Below are 17,424 nucleotides of genomic sequence, written 5' to 3' on the forward strand. Positions count from 1 at the left end.
TGTTTTTGTTGTATCCATGTGATCTACTGTTGACAGTAATGATAATAAACACATTAAGTGGCAAAAAAAATTCCTCTCACATTACTGAAAGGATTTTTCCAACCTGACTTGAGGCAGCATGAGATAGTGGATGCTGCTGTTGTCCTTCTCTTCGACAGAAGCAGGGTCAATGAGGTGACGCAGATTTTGGTACATCATCTCGGTAATGAAGGGTGTGAAAGGAGCCTTAAGGGGTAGAAGGCAAGAAAGCAAGTACAGAGAGAGATTGAGAGAAAGAGGAAAATTTATTGGATGAGTGACACTGTAGTTAATTTACATTTTTCAGACAAGAAGGTCTAAAAGTCCGAAGCACAATTTTTATGTAGTTTTTTCCCCCTTAATTGTTACTAAAGATCAAACAGAATTGTGCCACTGTGAGTGTCCTTCTTATGTGATTCTCTTCTATTCCAACCATGGCTAATTAATTTGTATACCACACAGCTGATCTGTATTGATCTGTGTTAGGATTACTGCTTCTTAGCGTGCCTCATGCCTCACATGCAAACATCAATGTGTTATAAATAAAAACTCCTACTACTCATGAATTATTCATAGTAAAGTGTGCACAAACACACCTTTACAATAGCAGCTTTATGCTTGTATTTCTTGCATACACAAAAGAACAACCTCACCACAAGAAATTTTCCTCATGCAATCTCTTCTCTCTCCCTCTCTCAGTCTCACACACACTAAAACACAGAAAGCGGATGACTCACCATCAGCCTGCACATGGAGAACAGAACACTGAAGAGGGTTTCCAGCGCCCACAAGCAGTCCTCAGTGCCACTCTCGCCCTATAAAGTTCACATGCACATCAATAAGTTCTTTCCCCTTGGAACAGTAAAAAGATTAAAAAAATGCCCTCGCTGACATTAGTGCATGTGCCCTGAGTTGAAATGAACCAATTATTCACAAGCATGGCTAAAAACGCACTTCTATAAAATGTTCACAGGTGAAGGATGTGTTGAAGATGCTTTTAACAGTAGTTTAAATAAATAATTAATACTATTCATTTAGTAATTACAAGACTGTGTTCTGCACCAAATAAAGAAAATATTCTGCAAAGTGTAATAATATGTATATCTATTTTTGTATACAGTAATATTTTGAGTCATCATTTAGAGTTTAGTATGAGTGATATATCATTTGCTTTCACCCACATCTTCTTTAAATAAAAACAAGAACAGATTTAGAGCTGCGATCTCACCTTCAGGCGGCGTCTATTGGTCCTGACATACCAGTTGGTGAGCATGTCAACAAACTTGACCAGGCGAGGCACAACGGTGTACAGGCGGTAAGCTGTGACCAGAAAAAACTGTCAGACTAATTACACTGGAAAGAGAAACATCATAAATAGTTGCACGCAGGACTTAAGGGTATAAAAGTTAGATATAAATCTATTAATGATGGTGGGGACTCAACCCCTGCTGGTTGAAGGTTAGGGTTAGGATATGTCTCCAGAGAATTATGAGTCATTATCACGTAAAATGACTGAAACATTTGCATGTGTTAAGAGCGTCTGTCTCACCGTTCATCTCAGCCTTGAAGAACTGGATGAGGGACTGCGTGAATGACTGAATCCATTTGTCCATGATATTGTCGCTCTTCTTTGCTGTGTTTTCATTGTATAGGAAGTGAGTATTCTCCTCCTAAGATGTAAATACATACAGCCATATATATAAAATCATTGCTCAAGCACAGATGCAAATTATTGCTATTTGCTCCTCTTACAAGAGCACGAGGTGAAGAATTAGAAAACCTGCCAAAAATATGCTTCGTGCATCAATAAGAAAAGTAGAAGCAGCAGTAGTTTGGACGTCCACGCTTACAGCTCAGTCACAGAATAAAAATAAGATGGGAGTCTCCTTGTGACCAAGGAAAACCTGTGGTTACCCATTGATTGTGCTGTTTTGTTTTGTTTTTTGCTGTCAAAGACAAACTGCAAGTAGTTTAGCCCAGAGGTAGAGCATGCCACACTCTCAACCTCTGGGCGGTTCAAGGTCATCACACCAGTATCTTGGTGGGAGGCAACCTGTCTCCAAACAATCTTGGTTCGACTCAGATTGACTCAAATCACACTCTGACATGCTAGTGAAGGTTTGTAAATAACTGCTATTTAATTTATAAATGCAGACAGACTGCAAACATGTTGCAAACAATCTGAGCCTGCACTAACAAGCCCAAGACGCCTGCAACATGTCTCTTTGCCATAATATTCCTATAAAAAGAAAGGTTATATCTGACTTAAGCAGTTAATGTGAATTTCTGTGCATACAACTGGCCAATTCCTCAACAACAGATTGCACACAATTGCAACAGCAGACTGATAGCTGACTGACTCCTTTTTATTGCTGTTTTATCGTCGTCCTATTGCAAGTGGTCGCAAACCTGGCCTCCTTTTTTAAGGCACCAGTTTAAAGGCAAAAAGAACCAAAGCTCACAATATGCGCAGTGCCAACTTTTTGGTCATGCCACAATCTCCAACCATTCCACCTCTTGTATGACAGCAGCATTATGGACCACATTTTTTAAACAGGTATAAATTGCGTATGAGCACAATCCTTAAATAGAACTCATAGATGTGGTTAGTTTTATGGGTGATTTGCAGAAGTTGTGCCGTTTTCTAAACTGTGGCACAGTCAGTTGAATAAAATAGTGGTATATCAGTTTGAACATGCTGACGTGTACCATCTACAGGGAAGGAAAGCAGTTGCTGCTGTAGTTTTGATACCTGTGCCATCTCCATGCATAGTGTTATAACTGCAGTTGGCACTCACTAATCAGAAAGATATTAAGAGGCAACTGCTTCTCTGGACATGTATTATACAGACTCTTGTTTCTGACTGTAAAGCACCTAAAACAGCCTGATATTAAAATGGTTCAAGAACTAAGATCTGCTCTTTACAATTTCTAAGGTATTTTAAGCGTTTTGGCATTTTTAAACAGACTTGACAGCAGATAGATTGCAGGGAAATGCAGTGAGAGGATGCAATTGCTCTTAATCAAATATGTTGGAGTTCATGGGCTCTAACGTTTGAGCACACACGGGTGCTGCACTATTTCATCTTTTTGAATCTGAACTTTTAATCAACTCATCCCATTAACAATAGCTTAATAGCACCAGAGTTAAAAATTCACAGAACCAACTGTTGATGTCAGTCTAGCTTGAAGTTGCACCTTCATTCATGTTTTTTTTCTGGCATTATTGGGTTCTGGTTTTAAACTTGGATTTAAACTGTACTCCATGACTCTCCCTAAGAACTGCAAATCTAAAAGTCATCACGAACAAGTGGAGAACTGGCAAATGGCATAATTCTCCTGTCTTTTTTATATTTAAACTTAGTTATTTCTTAAAGGCAGTTGCAGGTAATTACTATTTTCTTAGGAGCACTATGCCACATAAAGCTACTCTCACTAACTATCCCATTTTTAGGTAAGTCAAGAAACTGAGCAAATACAAATGAATAATATTTTTTTTAATATAAATATGCACAGCAGAATCTAGCTTCCAAGTTTTTCAAATTAGGCTGAAATACCCAGCCATCCATTAAACACTAATATAGAACCTTTATAAAAGTTATTACTGCAGACTTTGGATTAACAACAACAAGTTTTTTTTGTGCCAGCAACAACCAAATAATAATTAATTGGCAGATATTTGTAGCAAACTCACGTATTATGAGAAAGTGCTGTGGTTTGTGAAGCAGGAAAAGCTAGAGGAACACTGCAGGAATTGTAAAGATAATGAGTCTGACTTTTGTTCATTGCAAATGTACCTTCTGTAACCTTTGTACATTCTGCACCAGGAAGCGATAGGCATTATACCACGGCAGGAAGACATCCTTAAGCACATCTCGCACACCCTCCTCTTTGAAACGCAGGTTCTCTGCTCTCACTACAGGAGAGTTGATGAGGTACAGTCTGCAGAGAGGGACAGTGGAAGTGAAGGAGGTGGTGAGTGCAGATCAAATATTAGCAACTGAGAATAGAGAAAACAGAGAGTGTACAGGTACTCGATAAGGATAACCACAACCAACCCCTCTTTGCTGATGGCTTGACTCCTTCACAACCATCTCAAAGGTTTACAGAGAAGGCAAATATCCAGTGACAGTTCTCTGGATTAAAGTGCCTCATTAATGCCACTCGTTACAACCAAACTATGAAAATAGTTTCACTTTTGAAAATCTATCTATCTCAGTTCCATTTTAAATACACAGTGACTTTCATTTACATTCAGTCTTTCTAATGGTTGTTATTACACTACACAGCTGAGGGTCATGACTTTATGACTTACATAGAACATGATGCATGATATTAATTTTCACATTAATAATATATGCATGATGTGACAGTTTTTATTTTAGTGTAGTTCATGTACATCTTGACAAAGACGCCAAAGCTGATTTATGGAAACCAGTGAACCATATACAAGCTGAACCAAAGCTATGGTTTAATAAACTGTGAACTGCTGAAGAAGTTTGATTTATGCTCATTTCTGTCTTACGTCACTATGGAAGATCAATATTTGTGGATTAGAGTGTGTTCTTAAAACCTAACACAAGCGATTTTCTTTTAAAATTCTGTTAAACACATTAAACACACACCAGCAGCCAATCAGTGTATGGAGCTATGAGCAAAAGCCTCTAAGCAGCCCTATCAGCTCCTAGCTGCACTGACAAAAGAGTCTGAGTTTTGTCCAAACCTCATTTAAAAATGAACAAAACTCTCTATAAATGCTAGGAAAACATTACCGGATAACTTTCTGAAAAGTACTAAAATAAAGCTATGTGGCAGTGTGCATTTTCTGAATATAAAGTTATACATGTCCACCCTGAAATGCTTCAAGGACATTTTGTGCCAAAACCTGTTTTTACCAGCAGCAACCATCACAGTGCAAATTAATTTCTTGCCTCCATTAAAGCCACAGTTGACAAATAACGCATATTAGCGTAATATTCTCTGGCAGGCATCAGCACACTGATGGACATTTTTTTTTTTTTTGGTTCTGTAAGCAAGCTGAATGATGATGAAACTTCACGCAACAAGCAATGAGTAATTTTAATAGCAGCAACACTGAGATTCATTTGTAAGAAAAAAAAAATACAGAATAGGCAGAATCTTCGACTGCTAAAATATGTAGGAGACATAGTTGTCACTACTCAAAAGTACTAAGAAAAAGTCCTTATAGTCTGTACATCAGTCTGCCTTTTGAAGCTCACTACACCATAATGGTTATACTGTAAGCACTGATTAAAGCCAGAAAAGTGAAAAATGGAGGCCTCAAATAGAAACAGATTGTTGCCTTTTTCCTCTTCATTTTAGCATCTCTCTCCCCATCAGTGTATATGTGAGCATATGGTGCAACTGCATAGTGGTTTATTCATTAGGCCATATGGCCATAGCGCTCTTCCTGCTCGGGGCAAAGGAGAAAGAATGTATGAAGATGGGCATTTGTATGCATGTAATGTGCATGAGTGTGTGTGTGATGTATGTAGGAGTGGGCCTATTTGTATTTAAGCATAGACAGCAATTCAAACTCTTTAAAACAAAAACATAAGTGAAGTTAGCCCACACCCTGCCACCGGCGCACACAAGCACTCACGCTTCACAAACACACACTCGCTCACAGAGCTGACCTGAGGGCATCAGCTCCATAGTTCTGCACTATCAGTCCAGGATCTGGGTAGTTCTTCTTGCGCTTGCTCATCTTCTGTCCATCGCTGTGGGATTGAGACAAGCAAAGTTATTAATGCACATAAGCGCGCATGCATAAAAGTGTATGTTGGGAACCATGCACTTAATATTCAAATTAGTCAAGCCCTTCCAGGTCAGCAGGCCGGCGAACATAGAGCTGCACTTAGACCCCAAGGCTGCAGAGAAGCAGTGGCTCTGAAGCCTAAATGCTGCATACACACATCACGCTGATTAAGAGTAAAAGGGGAAAAGAAAAACAAAGATGGGATAAATACGCAGGTGACTGAGTGAGAAGAAAACTAAAATAAAAATGGTGGTAATGAGGTGAAGTAAATAGTGGATTTAGTCGGGGGAGAGCACAAAACACAATATGTGTTGGGAAATAGAAAATTTCTGCACAGAAAATGTGCAGGAAAAATAGCCAAGAATATTTGCTTTGTCAGCAAATCCTCTTAAAGAACGAAAACAAATATGAGCCTGCTGCTGAATTTTATTCTGTTCCAAAGACCTCAGTTCTCCTCTGCGAACATGAAATATTCGTTGATTACTGGGAAAATGAATAGTGAGGTTTATTTGAGTCAGTCCCAGTTTTACCGTCCTGGAGCCATGAATACTCCTCAGTGCACAATTCTTCAGCTGAAAATCGCCCCAAGTGCGCAAACAAGTTTGCCATTAAGTCCCGAAAACTACACATTAGTGATGAGTTTGTGAAAATTAACATTTTAAGAAGAAATGAATAAGCTGCAAATGGTATTTCAAAGTTATCAAATATCAGGAGACCCAAATACTAATGCAAAAAAAGTTCTTTAATTAAAATACATTTTATTAGCTAATTTAAAGGAGATGCACTATGTTTACTTTCACTGGCATTTTTTGATTAGTAACAGCATATGTAGGGCAGATAATGAAGAAAATAAAAACGGGTCACCTTTAGTGACTGATGTTAACTGATGTTTTGTTAAGCAGACAGACTTACCTAGCAAGCACCAGTCCATTAACAATGACATTTTTGAAGGGTGGTTTCCCAAACAGGGCTGTGGAGAGCACCAACAGTGTGTAGAACCTACAGTAGGGTACAAAGACAAGTAGGTCAGGGCGTCAATAACACTAAATTAATTTGTCCTCCTAGGTTGGACAGAGATTTTAAAATTACACTCTTAATAATATAATTTCATACAGTTAAAAAAGAAATTTACGACATATTTCAGCAACACACTCATCCGAACTGTATTTCCATCTGCCAATGATCTTTTCTCATGATTTTCCTAAATTAAATTACACAGGGAGATCTCTATGTGTCGACTTCTTATGTGTCACTCATCAGTTCACTCATTCATCTTCAGTTTACCATCCTCTGGTCTGGTCAATGCCTTCAGCAATGAAGTCTGCTGGGAAACTGTCCTCAAACTCCTTCCTGTTTTCGAAGGGGTAGTGAACCTGAGCGTAAGGCATGCTCCCACTCTCGAACCAGCAGTCAAACACCTCTTCGATCCTCCGCAGCACGCCCTTACCACACCGTGAGGGGATTGTCAGATTGTCGATGCTGTGCAGATGAAGCAGAAAGAAAAAAATTAACCAGCAGAAAATAAGAGGCAGCAATTACAGCTGGACGTCTGTTTCATTTTGAGTTTGGTTAGCATCACAAGGCACTTCTTAAACAGATGTGCATTACATGGAATAAGGTTTTGAGGCATTTGGGCTGCAGACCAGAACAAGGATTTTATAGGCTTTCACTGTTGAGAATGAGGTTTAAGAGGAGAACAATGGTAATATAAAGCTGGCTCTTACTGGATTAAGCTTTTTTATTACAAAGGGTATAGAGTTTTCTTTTCTTTTTTTTCTTTTTTCTTTTTTTCACTGGTTTACTGATCTGGTCAGATTCAGCCAATAAATAAAATGGGTTATTTTTTGATAAATTAAGCTAACCTGAGAAAAACAGATGCACCTGAATATTCTCTTAATTATCAAGTGTCAGATAGCAAGAAAAGCTCCAAAACCCATTAAACATTTATTTATAAGAGCAAGAACAAAAAAACATTAACCCAGGACGTCCAAAGAAAAGTAGATTAAGCAGTTACATAAAAGTGCTTTTCTATTCTCAAGAAGCCTCTTTTTCAATTTACTGAAGAAGGGATGTGAAAAATAAGTGAAGTTAACATAATCTGAGCAGTACATCAGCTCTCATTTTTGCATGTTGTTATGCAATGCAGGCAAAAGTATAATCTTCAGTATTTGGTCACGCCACATAAGCATCTTTTCATAGTTTTTCGTTTGTTTTTTTTTTTTAACTAAAGAAAATGATTTCTTTAAAAGGTACACGTTAAGGACTGGTTAGATCAGAATTAACTGTTGATGAACTATGTCACATCCATGGTGTAAGTCATCATCTACAGTTGGGTAGATGAGTCTGAGGCAAAATATTAACCTTGATTTCTATCATGAAGGGCCGGGTTGAAACTGACAGGATATTCTGGCATCATCTGGCTCCACTCATTCCAAAAAGGTTAGATGAATATAAAAATAACATGCCAATTATATGCTATGGCCTTTGAAGTGACTGGATCTCAACCAGGTGCACACTAATGGGAAATTTTGGCCCAACATGTTAAGCTAACGAATTCAGCAACCACCATCAAAATAGATGAGTAAAAACATCTTTTTGAGAAACTGTGTTAATTCATCTATTAGTGTTCAAGAGATTTGGAGAATCAATGCCAGGGTGCACTGAAGCTGTTTTAGTATGCCTCTAGGGCTACCTATTATGCAAGGACCCATGAACAAACCAAGTTTTTAATGATGCACCCACACTGAGTTGTGCCATGGATCCAGGTTTTTGGTGTATTAAAAGTCAGGTTATCTAAAGGTGTGCATAAGGTTCTTCTAGATTTTAAGTTTTTAGAAACATTTCAGACTTTTCAGACAAAAAAGACAACATCCAATTGACTGCTAAATGGCTAATCAGATATTCTTTAATTAGAGTCTCTAATCTTGAAAGCTGCTAAAATCATTCAGATTACTGTTACAAACGTCATGCCCTGCATAGAAAAACAAACATGGAAGCTTAGTGAAAGCAAGCCCTTTCTCACTCATCAATTAAAGATGGCCAGCCCTGTGGAAGCGATTAAAGGTAATTAGTAGATGAAGGGCGGAAGAGAAAGGTGATCTATGCACAACAACACCCGTCTGGTTCAGGAAGACAGGTCACATTAGAGGAACCTGATGCAGAATTGAAAAATAAACTTGCACAATGACACACACGACCTCACAAAAAGGTGAGGTCGTCGATTCCTGTACAGTCTAAGGGTGTGACTCACTATTACAGTAGTAACACTGAGTACATATTCAACTGGATAGCTGCTAATTAGTGACTTACTTTTCCCGATGCAAATCAGTTACTTTGATTCCAGTCAGCTCTTCTAGTTCAGCCATGGATCCAATGCAAACCACCTAATGAGTATCCACACACAGAGCATATCTTCAGTAAGCAAAAAACCCCGCATTCATTATATTTTTATAAATACTAGAAAGTTAATCTATTATATAACCAATTGATCAACAGGAGAACATCTCACTTACCAACTAAATAGAATTTGATGCTTCTCTGTTTTGAGAATGTACCAACTTTCTTTTTTTCTAGCATGAAAAATTATTACTTTTGTTTTTTTGGTGTGACAAAGAATTAATCTAAATAAATTAAAATATTTCACACTATCTGAAACCACACTTTATGCCCTATACACCAGCCCACTGAAATAACAAAAAAAGTGAATTTATATAAAGCAGCAGATGTAAGCATTAGATTAAGTGGACAGATGCAATTTTCTTGATGATAATACAGAGCAAACGACATAATCACTTTTTATTTACCGTGCTCCTTCTGTTCAAATTGACTATTATTATTTGGCATACTCTTTTATTTGTTTTCTTACAAATTTTAATTTAATAAAAAAAAAACCCACTGCATTTGTATTAAGTACAGCTATTAGCAAGCTTCACATTATATTAGAGAAATAAATATTTTTGTTGATTGCAATATACAATACAGTGCGTTTTGTTTAAACAACAGCTGACACAGTTAAACAACTTTAAGTAACAATTTGAGAGCTTTGGATTTTAAAAATGTAACAAGTGCCTGTTCTTAATCTTCTCTGATAGCAAATTTTACATGTTTGTACTGTTGCACTGAACTTAAAACTAGGCCTACTTCCACACAGCTCCCGAGTAACTTTACCTTCGAAAGTATAGTAAAGTGTGTTATCTGGTCTCCCCAGAGAGCTAACCTGTAGGCTCCGCTCTAGTTTTACTGGAGCACCAGGTAACATGGCCCAGATACACCACCGTCAAATGCAGAAGACAGAATGATAAAAAAAAAACATACCCAAAAAGCCAGGAACACAGAGCAACAGAACAAAAGAAAAAGATGATGATGAGACTGAAGTTGTACTGAAACGTAAAGAATCTTGTACAGAAAGACAAACGCTCGCTCACGGCTTCAGATTTGGGTGTGTCATTTGTTGCAGTGGGTGAGTGAGGGAGGCACCAGGGAGTGCGAGTGTTCTGGAAACAGTCAGAGCTATTTCCAGCAAGCAGGTCGCTGGCTGTCCCTCTTTGAGCCAGGGGACTAACACTTCATTTTTCAAATGCTCAAACAACCCAATTCTGACATCTCTATTTGGTTCAGTCTACTTCACATAGTCAGCTGGGTTTGGCAAGGAGCGTCCATAACAAAATGGACACTTGCAGTCTGGCTCGCTTCTTCACTGTCTGCTTCTTTTAACTCATTCATTTATTATCCTCCCCTTCTTTCACCTCTCATTTTTCATTTCTATCCTGACCCCTCTTTCTTGCGGTGTTTTTCAGTAGCTTCTTTACCACTACCCTCTCTCCCAAAAACAGAAGCCATTTGTCTTGAAAGACCTTTGAAGTTACCTCAGCTGGCATGAAAAGAAACCAAAGACATTTTAGTTCATGATTATTTGCTGTTTACATTAATGAATCATTCATGTGCTGAGTTTATGGAGGCACTCTATAATGCGCCTAAGGGTAACTAACTGCAACACGGAGTCACGCTACACTCTCTGGTTTGACACCATGGTCACCTCGCTCTGCCATGCCAAAAAGTCTCTGCTACACAAGCCTCCACATACACAACAAAGATTCTAATATGCTAAATCATTACAGAGAAAAATGTTCATAGAAGGAAATTCTGAGAAGAACCGATTTCTGTAATATTGCAGCCCCAGTCTTTTCTATGATAAATAAAGTGAGAGTTTAACTTTTCAATTATTGCCTCTGTTGCTTAGCTCAGATTGAACTCTGAGCGCTACCTCTTTAGAAAAGAAAAACTATCTTGGTATTTGGTTAGGACACAAAATGTGTGATAAAGCATAAAGACGTATCATCAGCATTAACTACTCTATTAAAGGGTAAGGAGTGCATGCATCTGTGTTTTCCTGACCTCCTCAAAGTCTTCGCTGACCCAGATGGGGATTGGTGTGCCCCAGTAACGGTTCCTTGAAATTGCCCAGTCGCGTGCATCTCTCAGCCAGTTGCCGAAACGCTTCTCACCCACAAACTCTGGAACCCTGCAGAGACACATTAGGATACATTTTATAATTAAAGAGAAATACATAAAATAAACAAGGACAGTCAGGCCTCCATGGCCAACAATGGGGGTATTTTTGCTCGAGATGACAGACTGCCATCATATCCTTGTTTAACCAAAACTAAAGTCTCACTTTCCCACTTAGCTATACACGTTAAGACATTTTTTTGATGTGCAAATCATAGATTTTAAGTGATATGTTTTCACAGAAAGCATCCAAATAATGAATAAACATAATATTTTGAATACTTTTAGGATGAAAAAGAAATATACATTTATGGCTCTGAATGATATATACACAACTCCCTCTGTAGACTCTGTAAAAAAACGTCAGAGTATAAATAGGGAATGTCCGGTGGCTGTAACTGCTACTTGAACAGGCTCAGAGTATTAAAAAAAAAAACCCAAAACAAAACAACTCATTTTTATAAAGAAATGTATTGTGACATTTATACTATAACATTTTTACATTTTAAACTAATAGACATCACAAGAAACTTAAGACATTATACATGTTGTCTTTGTATAACAAGTTTTCTGAAAATTATATTAAAATGTGCAAATGAGGCAATGCCTCATTAAACACACTAATTAGCATGTTACAAAAAGGAAAAATGCAGTGAAATTAACGCCTAAATTAGTTCTTTTGATTTAATTTTGGGAAGCAATTCTTCACTCTTGCTGTTATCATTCTGTCGACCCCGACACTCGTTACCCTCTCCACCCTGCTTGTGCTCTCTTTTTCACCTCTCTTGTACCTTGTCCGTTGCTTTGAATGGTTGACCCTTCGTATTTAAACTCATCCACCTTCACTACCTCTGCTCTTGGTATCATCACCTATCTATTTGTCTCCCTCGCATTCACATATTGTCTTGCTTCTACCATTCACCCCTCTTCTCTCTGGAGTATACCTCCACCTCTTCTGGCTCTCTTCCACCTGCTCCATACTCTCACTACAGATCACAATGTCATCTGCAAACATCATAGCCTACTGAGACTTCTGCCTGACCTCATCTGTCAACCTGTCCATCACCACTGCAAACAAGACTGGACTCAGTCCCTAATGTAGTCCCATCCCTACCTTGAACCCATCTGTCACTCCTCCTGCATATCTGACCACTGCCTCGCTGTCCTCATACATGTCCTTCAGCAACCTAACATACTTTTCTGCCACTTCAGACTTCCCCTAGCCGAAAATATCAAACTCAAACAATGCTTGTAAAAAAATAATTATTGCCCATAGGATTATAAGGGTCACCTTAATACTTTTAAAATGCCATCCAGAACAATTTAATGTCTTACCATTTAGGCAAACCAGAAGTAACCATATTTCTTTGTCCCCCAGTTGTTCTCCAAAGCGTACAACGATAACTCTTAATGAGATTATAGAATACACTATATTTTCAAAGTATTTGCCTCCACACTCATATGATCTTGAGTGACGTCCCTTTCTTAATCCATAGAGTTTTGTATGACGTTGGCCCAACCTTTGTAGCTTTAAGACCTTCAGCTTTTATGGGAAGGCTTTCCACAAGGCTTAGCATTGTGTTAATGGGAATTTTTGATAATTCTTCCAGAATCACATTTATGACGTCAGACCTTGATGTTAGACGAGAAGGCCTGGCTTGCAGTCTGTGCTCTAATTCATCCCAAAGGTGCTCTATCATGTTGAGGCTGAGGACTCTGTGCAGGGCACCAAATTCATTCATCCATGTCATATGAACCTTGCTTTGTGAACCGGTGCTCAATCATGTTAGAACAGGAAGGGGCCATCCTCACACTGTTCCCACAAACATAGGAGCATGAAATTGTCCAAAAATTCTCAGTATGCTGAAGCATTAAAAGTTCCTTTCACTAGAACTAAGGGGCTGACCACATCTACTGATAAACAACCCCAAACCATATTCGCAATCCCCCCTCCACCAAGCTTTACACTCAGCAATCAAACGAGTACTATTTTCCTGGTAACTGCCAAACCCAGACTCATCCGTAGAACTGCCAGACGGAGACGCATGAGTCGTCACTCCAACACGTCTTAATTGCTCTAGGGTCCAGTAGCGGCATGCTTTACACCACGGCATCTGACAGTTTGCATTGCGCTTGATGATGTAAGGCTTGGATACTGCTACTCAGCCATGGAAAGCCATTCCATGAAGCTCTCTGTGCACTGTTTTTGAGCAGATCTGAAGGCCACATGGAGTTTGAAGGTCTGTAGCGATCGACTCTGCAGAAGGTTGGGCATTATGCACCTCAGCATCCACTGACCCCTTTCTGTGATTTTACGTGGCCTAGCACTCCATGGCTGAGTTACTGTTGTTGACTATGGAATATTTTGTAGCAAGGAAATTTCACAACTGGACTCATTGCACAGGTGGGATCCTATTATGGCAGCATGCTGTAATTCACCGCCTTAAGAGTGACCCATTCTTTCACCAATGTTTGTAGAAGCATACTGCATGCATAGGTTCTTGATTTTAACACCTGAAGCCACAGAAATGATTGGAACAATTTGGATGGGTGAGTGAATACTTTTGATAATCTAATGTATATTAATATGAAATGAACACAAAAGCTGCGAAGGACATTTTAACCTAAAATTATTAAGTCATCCTACATTTTGATAAAAATTCAACAGTTACTGAGCTCTGAGTTGATGAGCTTCCCAGCAACTAGAACCAGCAAAACTGACAAAAGTGTTTTCTACCACTTTGATGGTGTAGCCTGTCAAACTGATGATCATATGTATACAGAGCCTCCTGACACACTGCAGTCAGAGACAAATCTGTTTTGTAACTAACTGTATGGCCTCCAGCAGGGAAGGAAAATTTTAAGAGATGTGTAAATTAAATTTTAGACTTGTGAATATCCTCTAAGGTCTATTATATGGAAACTGTATACATTACTCTTCAAGACACAAACTTAACCATACCCTGTATATTACTGTGCAACACAGTCTCTCACAAGAAAATATTATTCCTTGCTGCCATCTTTACTACTCCTTATTTTCAGCCTAGGATATAAACTTAAAACTGCCCCTTTATGAAGCTCGACTGCAAAGGTTAACATTCCCTCCGAGGCATCTTTCTCCTTTCTACCCCTTTTCTGCTCTTTCATTTTTATTTTGCCACTATCTCCAAATCTCTCCCTCTTTCACTCATTTTTTTCTGTCCTCTTTTCTTGCTGCAGCAGGCTGTGTTGGTTAGGAGAACAGTGCAAGGGGCTATGGGGGTGGGGTGGGGGGATATATTGCCGTCAGGATCCACACGCTAAGCAAAGAGTTCATCAATTCCCATTTGTAGGAGGCATTTCTATTTAGGCTCCTAATATATCAATTTAATGATTTTTTTTTTCCTTTTGCTGCTGCTGCTCACCACCAGCCCTCCACCCCTTATCCATGCTAAATGTAGAATTTAAAGTGTCCCATCTTGTGCTCGAGACACACAGAAGAGTTATTTTAAAAAAAAGAGAGAGAGAGTGAGAGAGAGAGAGAGAGAGAGAGAGAGAGAGAGAGAGTGAGAGAGAGAGAGAGAGAGTGAGAGAGAGAGAGAGAGAGAGACTTTTATTATAAGTCACAGACAATGAGGATGGAGTCAATCAGAGATAGAGAAGCACAGATTGTAGTCAATGAAAGCAAAGAATATGCACTGTGGAGAAAAGTTAAGGAGGATGGAAAAATGGGGGGGGGGGTGATTAAATAAGACAGAGGGACAAGGCTAATCAGTTCAAAGCTATGTAAAAGCATACTGATAACTGGTGGTTTGACTCATTTACAAAAATGCAAAATAGTGCAAAGGTCTATTAAAATGAACCAGTGAGCTATTCAGGGTGTTCCCTGGCTATCACTCAGCTTTAGCTAGGATACGCTTTATTGGACCTCTGATCCTCATTAGATAACTAGCTAAGAAAATGCATGGATCAACAAACAGGAATATTAAACTGGAAGGCCTCAGTCACACAGGCCTAGAGACAGGTTGGTAGCCCCCCCCACTTTCCAGACTTTAGTCTCTGAGCTGTTTTGAAATTTGACGAAAGTGTGATACAAACCAGAGAACGTTGGCCTAAATAAAAGTTGTTCAATGCAACAGCAGCAAATACATTTGCAATTACTTTGAAATCGGTAAAGTCGTCGTATTCCATGCAAACTATGGGCAACTGTGGCAACCAGCAATTGAGCAAAGCAATCGCAAGGTTTTTAGTGGAGCACACTAGACTTCTTTGCGATCAATTTTACACTAGTAAATGGCACCAACTTCTAGCAACAAAATACTCAAACTCCTGATTATTTACACAAGGTATATTTCACACAACTATTTAAGGTTGTACCTTATGTATAGTTCAAGATTTCCCCACTGTATGGGTGTTACAGAACGCTACAATAAATATATAATTTCTATACTAATTCAGACTTATTATTCAGTGTTTGCAAAGCAAAGTCCTTAGCCTATGTTCCCAAAAAGGTCACTTCTTATTATAAACGAGTATGTCTATCATGAATGTCCAAATTTTAAGGTTAAGCAGGAAAACCACTCAACCACTCAAAAGCTGCTCAAGTTTAAAAGTTAAAGTAATGTTATTTTTAAATAAGTAGTGTAGCTAAAGTTAGCTACATTTTTTAGAATTAGGAGGTTTTTATACGTTTGTAACAATAAAGACAAATACTAAGAATTAAGTGTGTCAGTGAGCACATGAATGAATGAACTCAATGAATACCTGAAAAAATGAAAGACAAAAAAAAACACAGACAAGGAAGAAAAAAAAATCTAATGAACTAGAAATATAATACTTGATTCTTAATGTATTTAACCCAAGTCTTTTCAGGCTAAGCTGATTACCTATTACGAAATAATGTGCTAAATTCACATGTCAGTGGCCGAGCTGTCTGCACCTTGAACCTCAAAAGAAATCAGCCACCCTTTGAGCATTCAAAAATTTAGTCGTTCATTTATTCTGACAGACGGGCATCTGGAGAATTCAAACTGAGCTCTCTGAAAAGACACTTAGCCTTTGTCTGCGCTGCACCATTTGAGATAAAATGAACAAATCACTTGGAGAATACATTAACTAGCACTTTAGAACTTTGCTTTCTCAAGTTTTTTTAAGCCTCTCGTCAGCTAATATGAACTTCATATAGATGTATTGAACTCTACAAGGACTTTACTTTCATTAGGAAGCTGATGAGCTGGCAACCCTGACTGACAGGCAGACAGTCTTTATGGGACAAGAACTCGAGTCTGAAAATGGAGTCTAATAATAAAAAAATAAGAGGGTTATTTATATTTTTAATATGTATTTATACATAAAAATACATTTAAAATATCAACCTAATAAGAAATCTGCATAAGAGTGCGGCCACACTAACACAGCCAAGTTAAAGTTAGTATCAATGTTGCATGTCGTTCAAACACCTTTTACATTTTTGCTTTTTACTCCAGAGCTAAAACAATTTGACAGAAAATGAAAATTTTGATAAGGAGCTTATTTAAGTTGCTTTTTTGGGACGATGTCTGCTAAACAAACAAACAAATAAATAAAAAACTGGAGGCTTGGGTTACAAATTCTTCACTATTTTCTGAGGACATAACTGAGTAACATAACAACATGCAAATAATAAACAATTTTTTTGTTTTAAATCACTAGCTTCAGCACTTACGATTATCTCAGTTGTGCTCGTTTATAATAAATACTAGTTTTGTTAGGGTTCTCATTTTAAACATGTTCAGTACATGTTTAAAACGGTTTAAACACGTGTTGATCCAAACATATGATAAAGTTGGAGGCTGCAGTTTGTAGTGTGGTGAATAGTTTTACACTATAATCACAGGTGATTCTATTATAATCTTGGCCATAACTTATAAATCGTTAGAGTAGCCAAAGCAAGGATTATTCTACTGTACATAACCTTTAGCTAGATGTTCCTAAAAAACCTGCAACACTACTACCTCTTAGATAAGGACTGTAGCCTTTAAAGTAGTGTGTGCGTTTGTCTCAGCTTCTCTGTATGTGTGTGTCTGGGCGTCTTCACCTTCCTAGCGGCTAGTCATTCATCTCAGTTTGACAGTCCCATTACCGGAGGCAGCTACTGTGGC

General features: G+C 38.3%; 1 protein-coding gene and 1 long non-coding RNA gene across 2 annotated transcripts in view; one reads left to right on the top strand and one right to left on the bottom strand.

Moving 5' to 3' along the window:
• LOC109202267 (uncharacterized) overlaps nucleotides 1–17,424 on the top strand; it is a 712,495-nt gene that overhangs the window by 436,545 nt on the left and 258,526 nt on the right. The gene's annotated exons all lie outside the window — the stretch shown is intronic.
• Nucleotides 1–17,424, bottom strand: part of iars1 (isoleucyl-tRNA synthetase 1) — a 56,365-nt gene that overhangs the window by 16,298 nt on the left and 22,643 nt on the right. The window contains exons 14-23 of the mRNA XM_003454548.5: nucleotides 11,192–11,318; nucleotides 9,107–9,180; nucleotides 7,082–7,276; nucleotides 6,710–6,796; nucleotides 5,676–5,759; nucleotides 3,816–3,960; nucleotides 1,568–1,688; nucleotides 1,247–1,338; nucleotides 756–833; nucleotides 104–225 (exon numbers count right to left, since the gene is read on the bottom strand). Coding sequence (XP_003454596.1) covers nucleotides 104–225; nucleotides 756–833; nucleotides 1,247–1,338; nucleotides 1,568–1,688; nucleotides 3,816–3,960; nucleotides 5,676–5,759; nucleotides 6,710–6,796; nucleotides 7,082–7,276; nucleotides 9,107–9,180; nucleotides 11,192–11,318 — 1,125 coding nt within the window. The remainder of the gene's footprint in view (nucleotides 1–103; nucleotides 226–755; nucleotides 834–1,246; nucleotides 1,339–1,567; nucleotides 1,689–3,815; nucleotides 3,961–5,675; nucleotides 5,760–6,709; nucleotides 6,797–7,081; nucleotides 7,277–9,106; nucleotides 9,181–11,191; nucleotides 11,319–17,424) is intronic.

The sequence above is a fragment of the Oreochromis niloticus genome, linkage group LG5 (genome assembly GCF_001858045.2).
Source record: "Oreochromis niloticus isolate F11D_XX linkage group LG5, O_niloticus_UMD_NMBU, whole genome shotgun sequence".
NCBI classification, from domain to species: Eukaryota; Metazoa; Chordata; class Actinopteri; order Cichliformes; family Cichlidae; genus Oreochromis; species Oreochromis niloticus.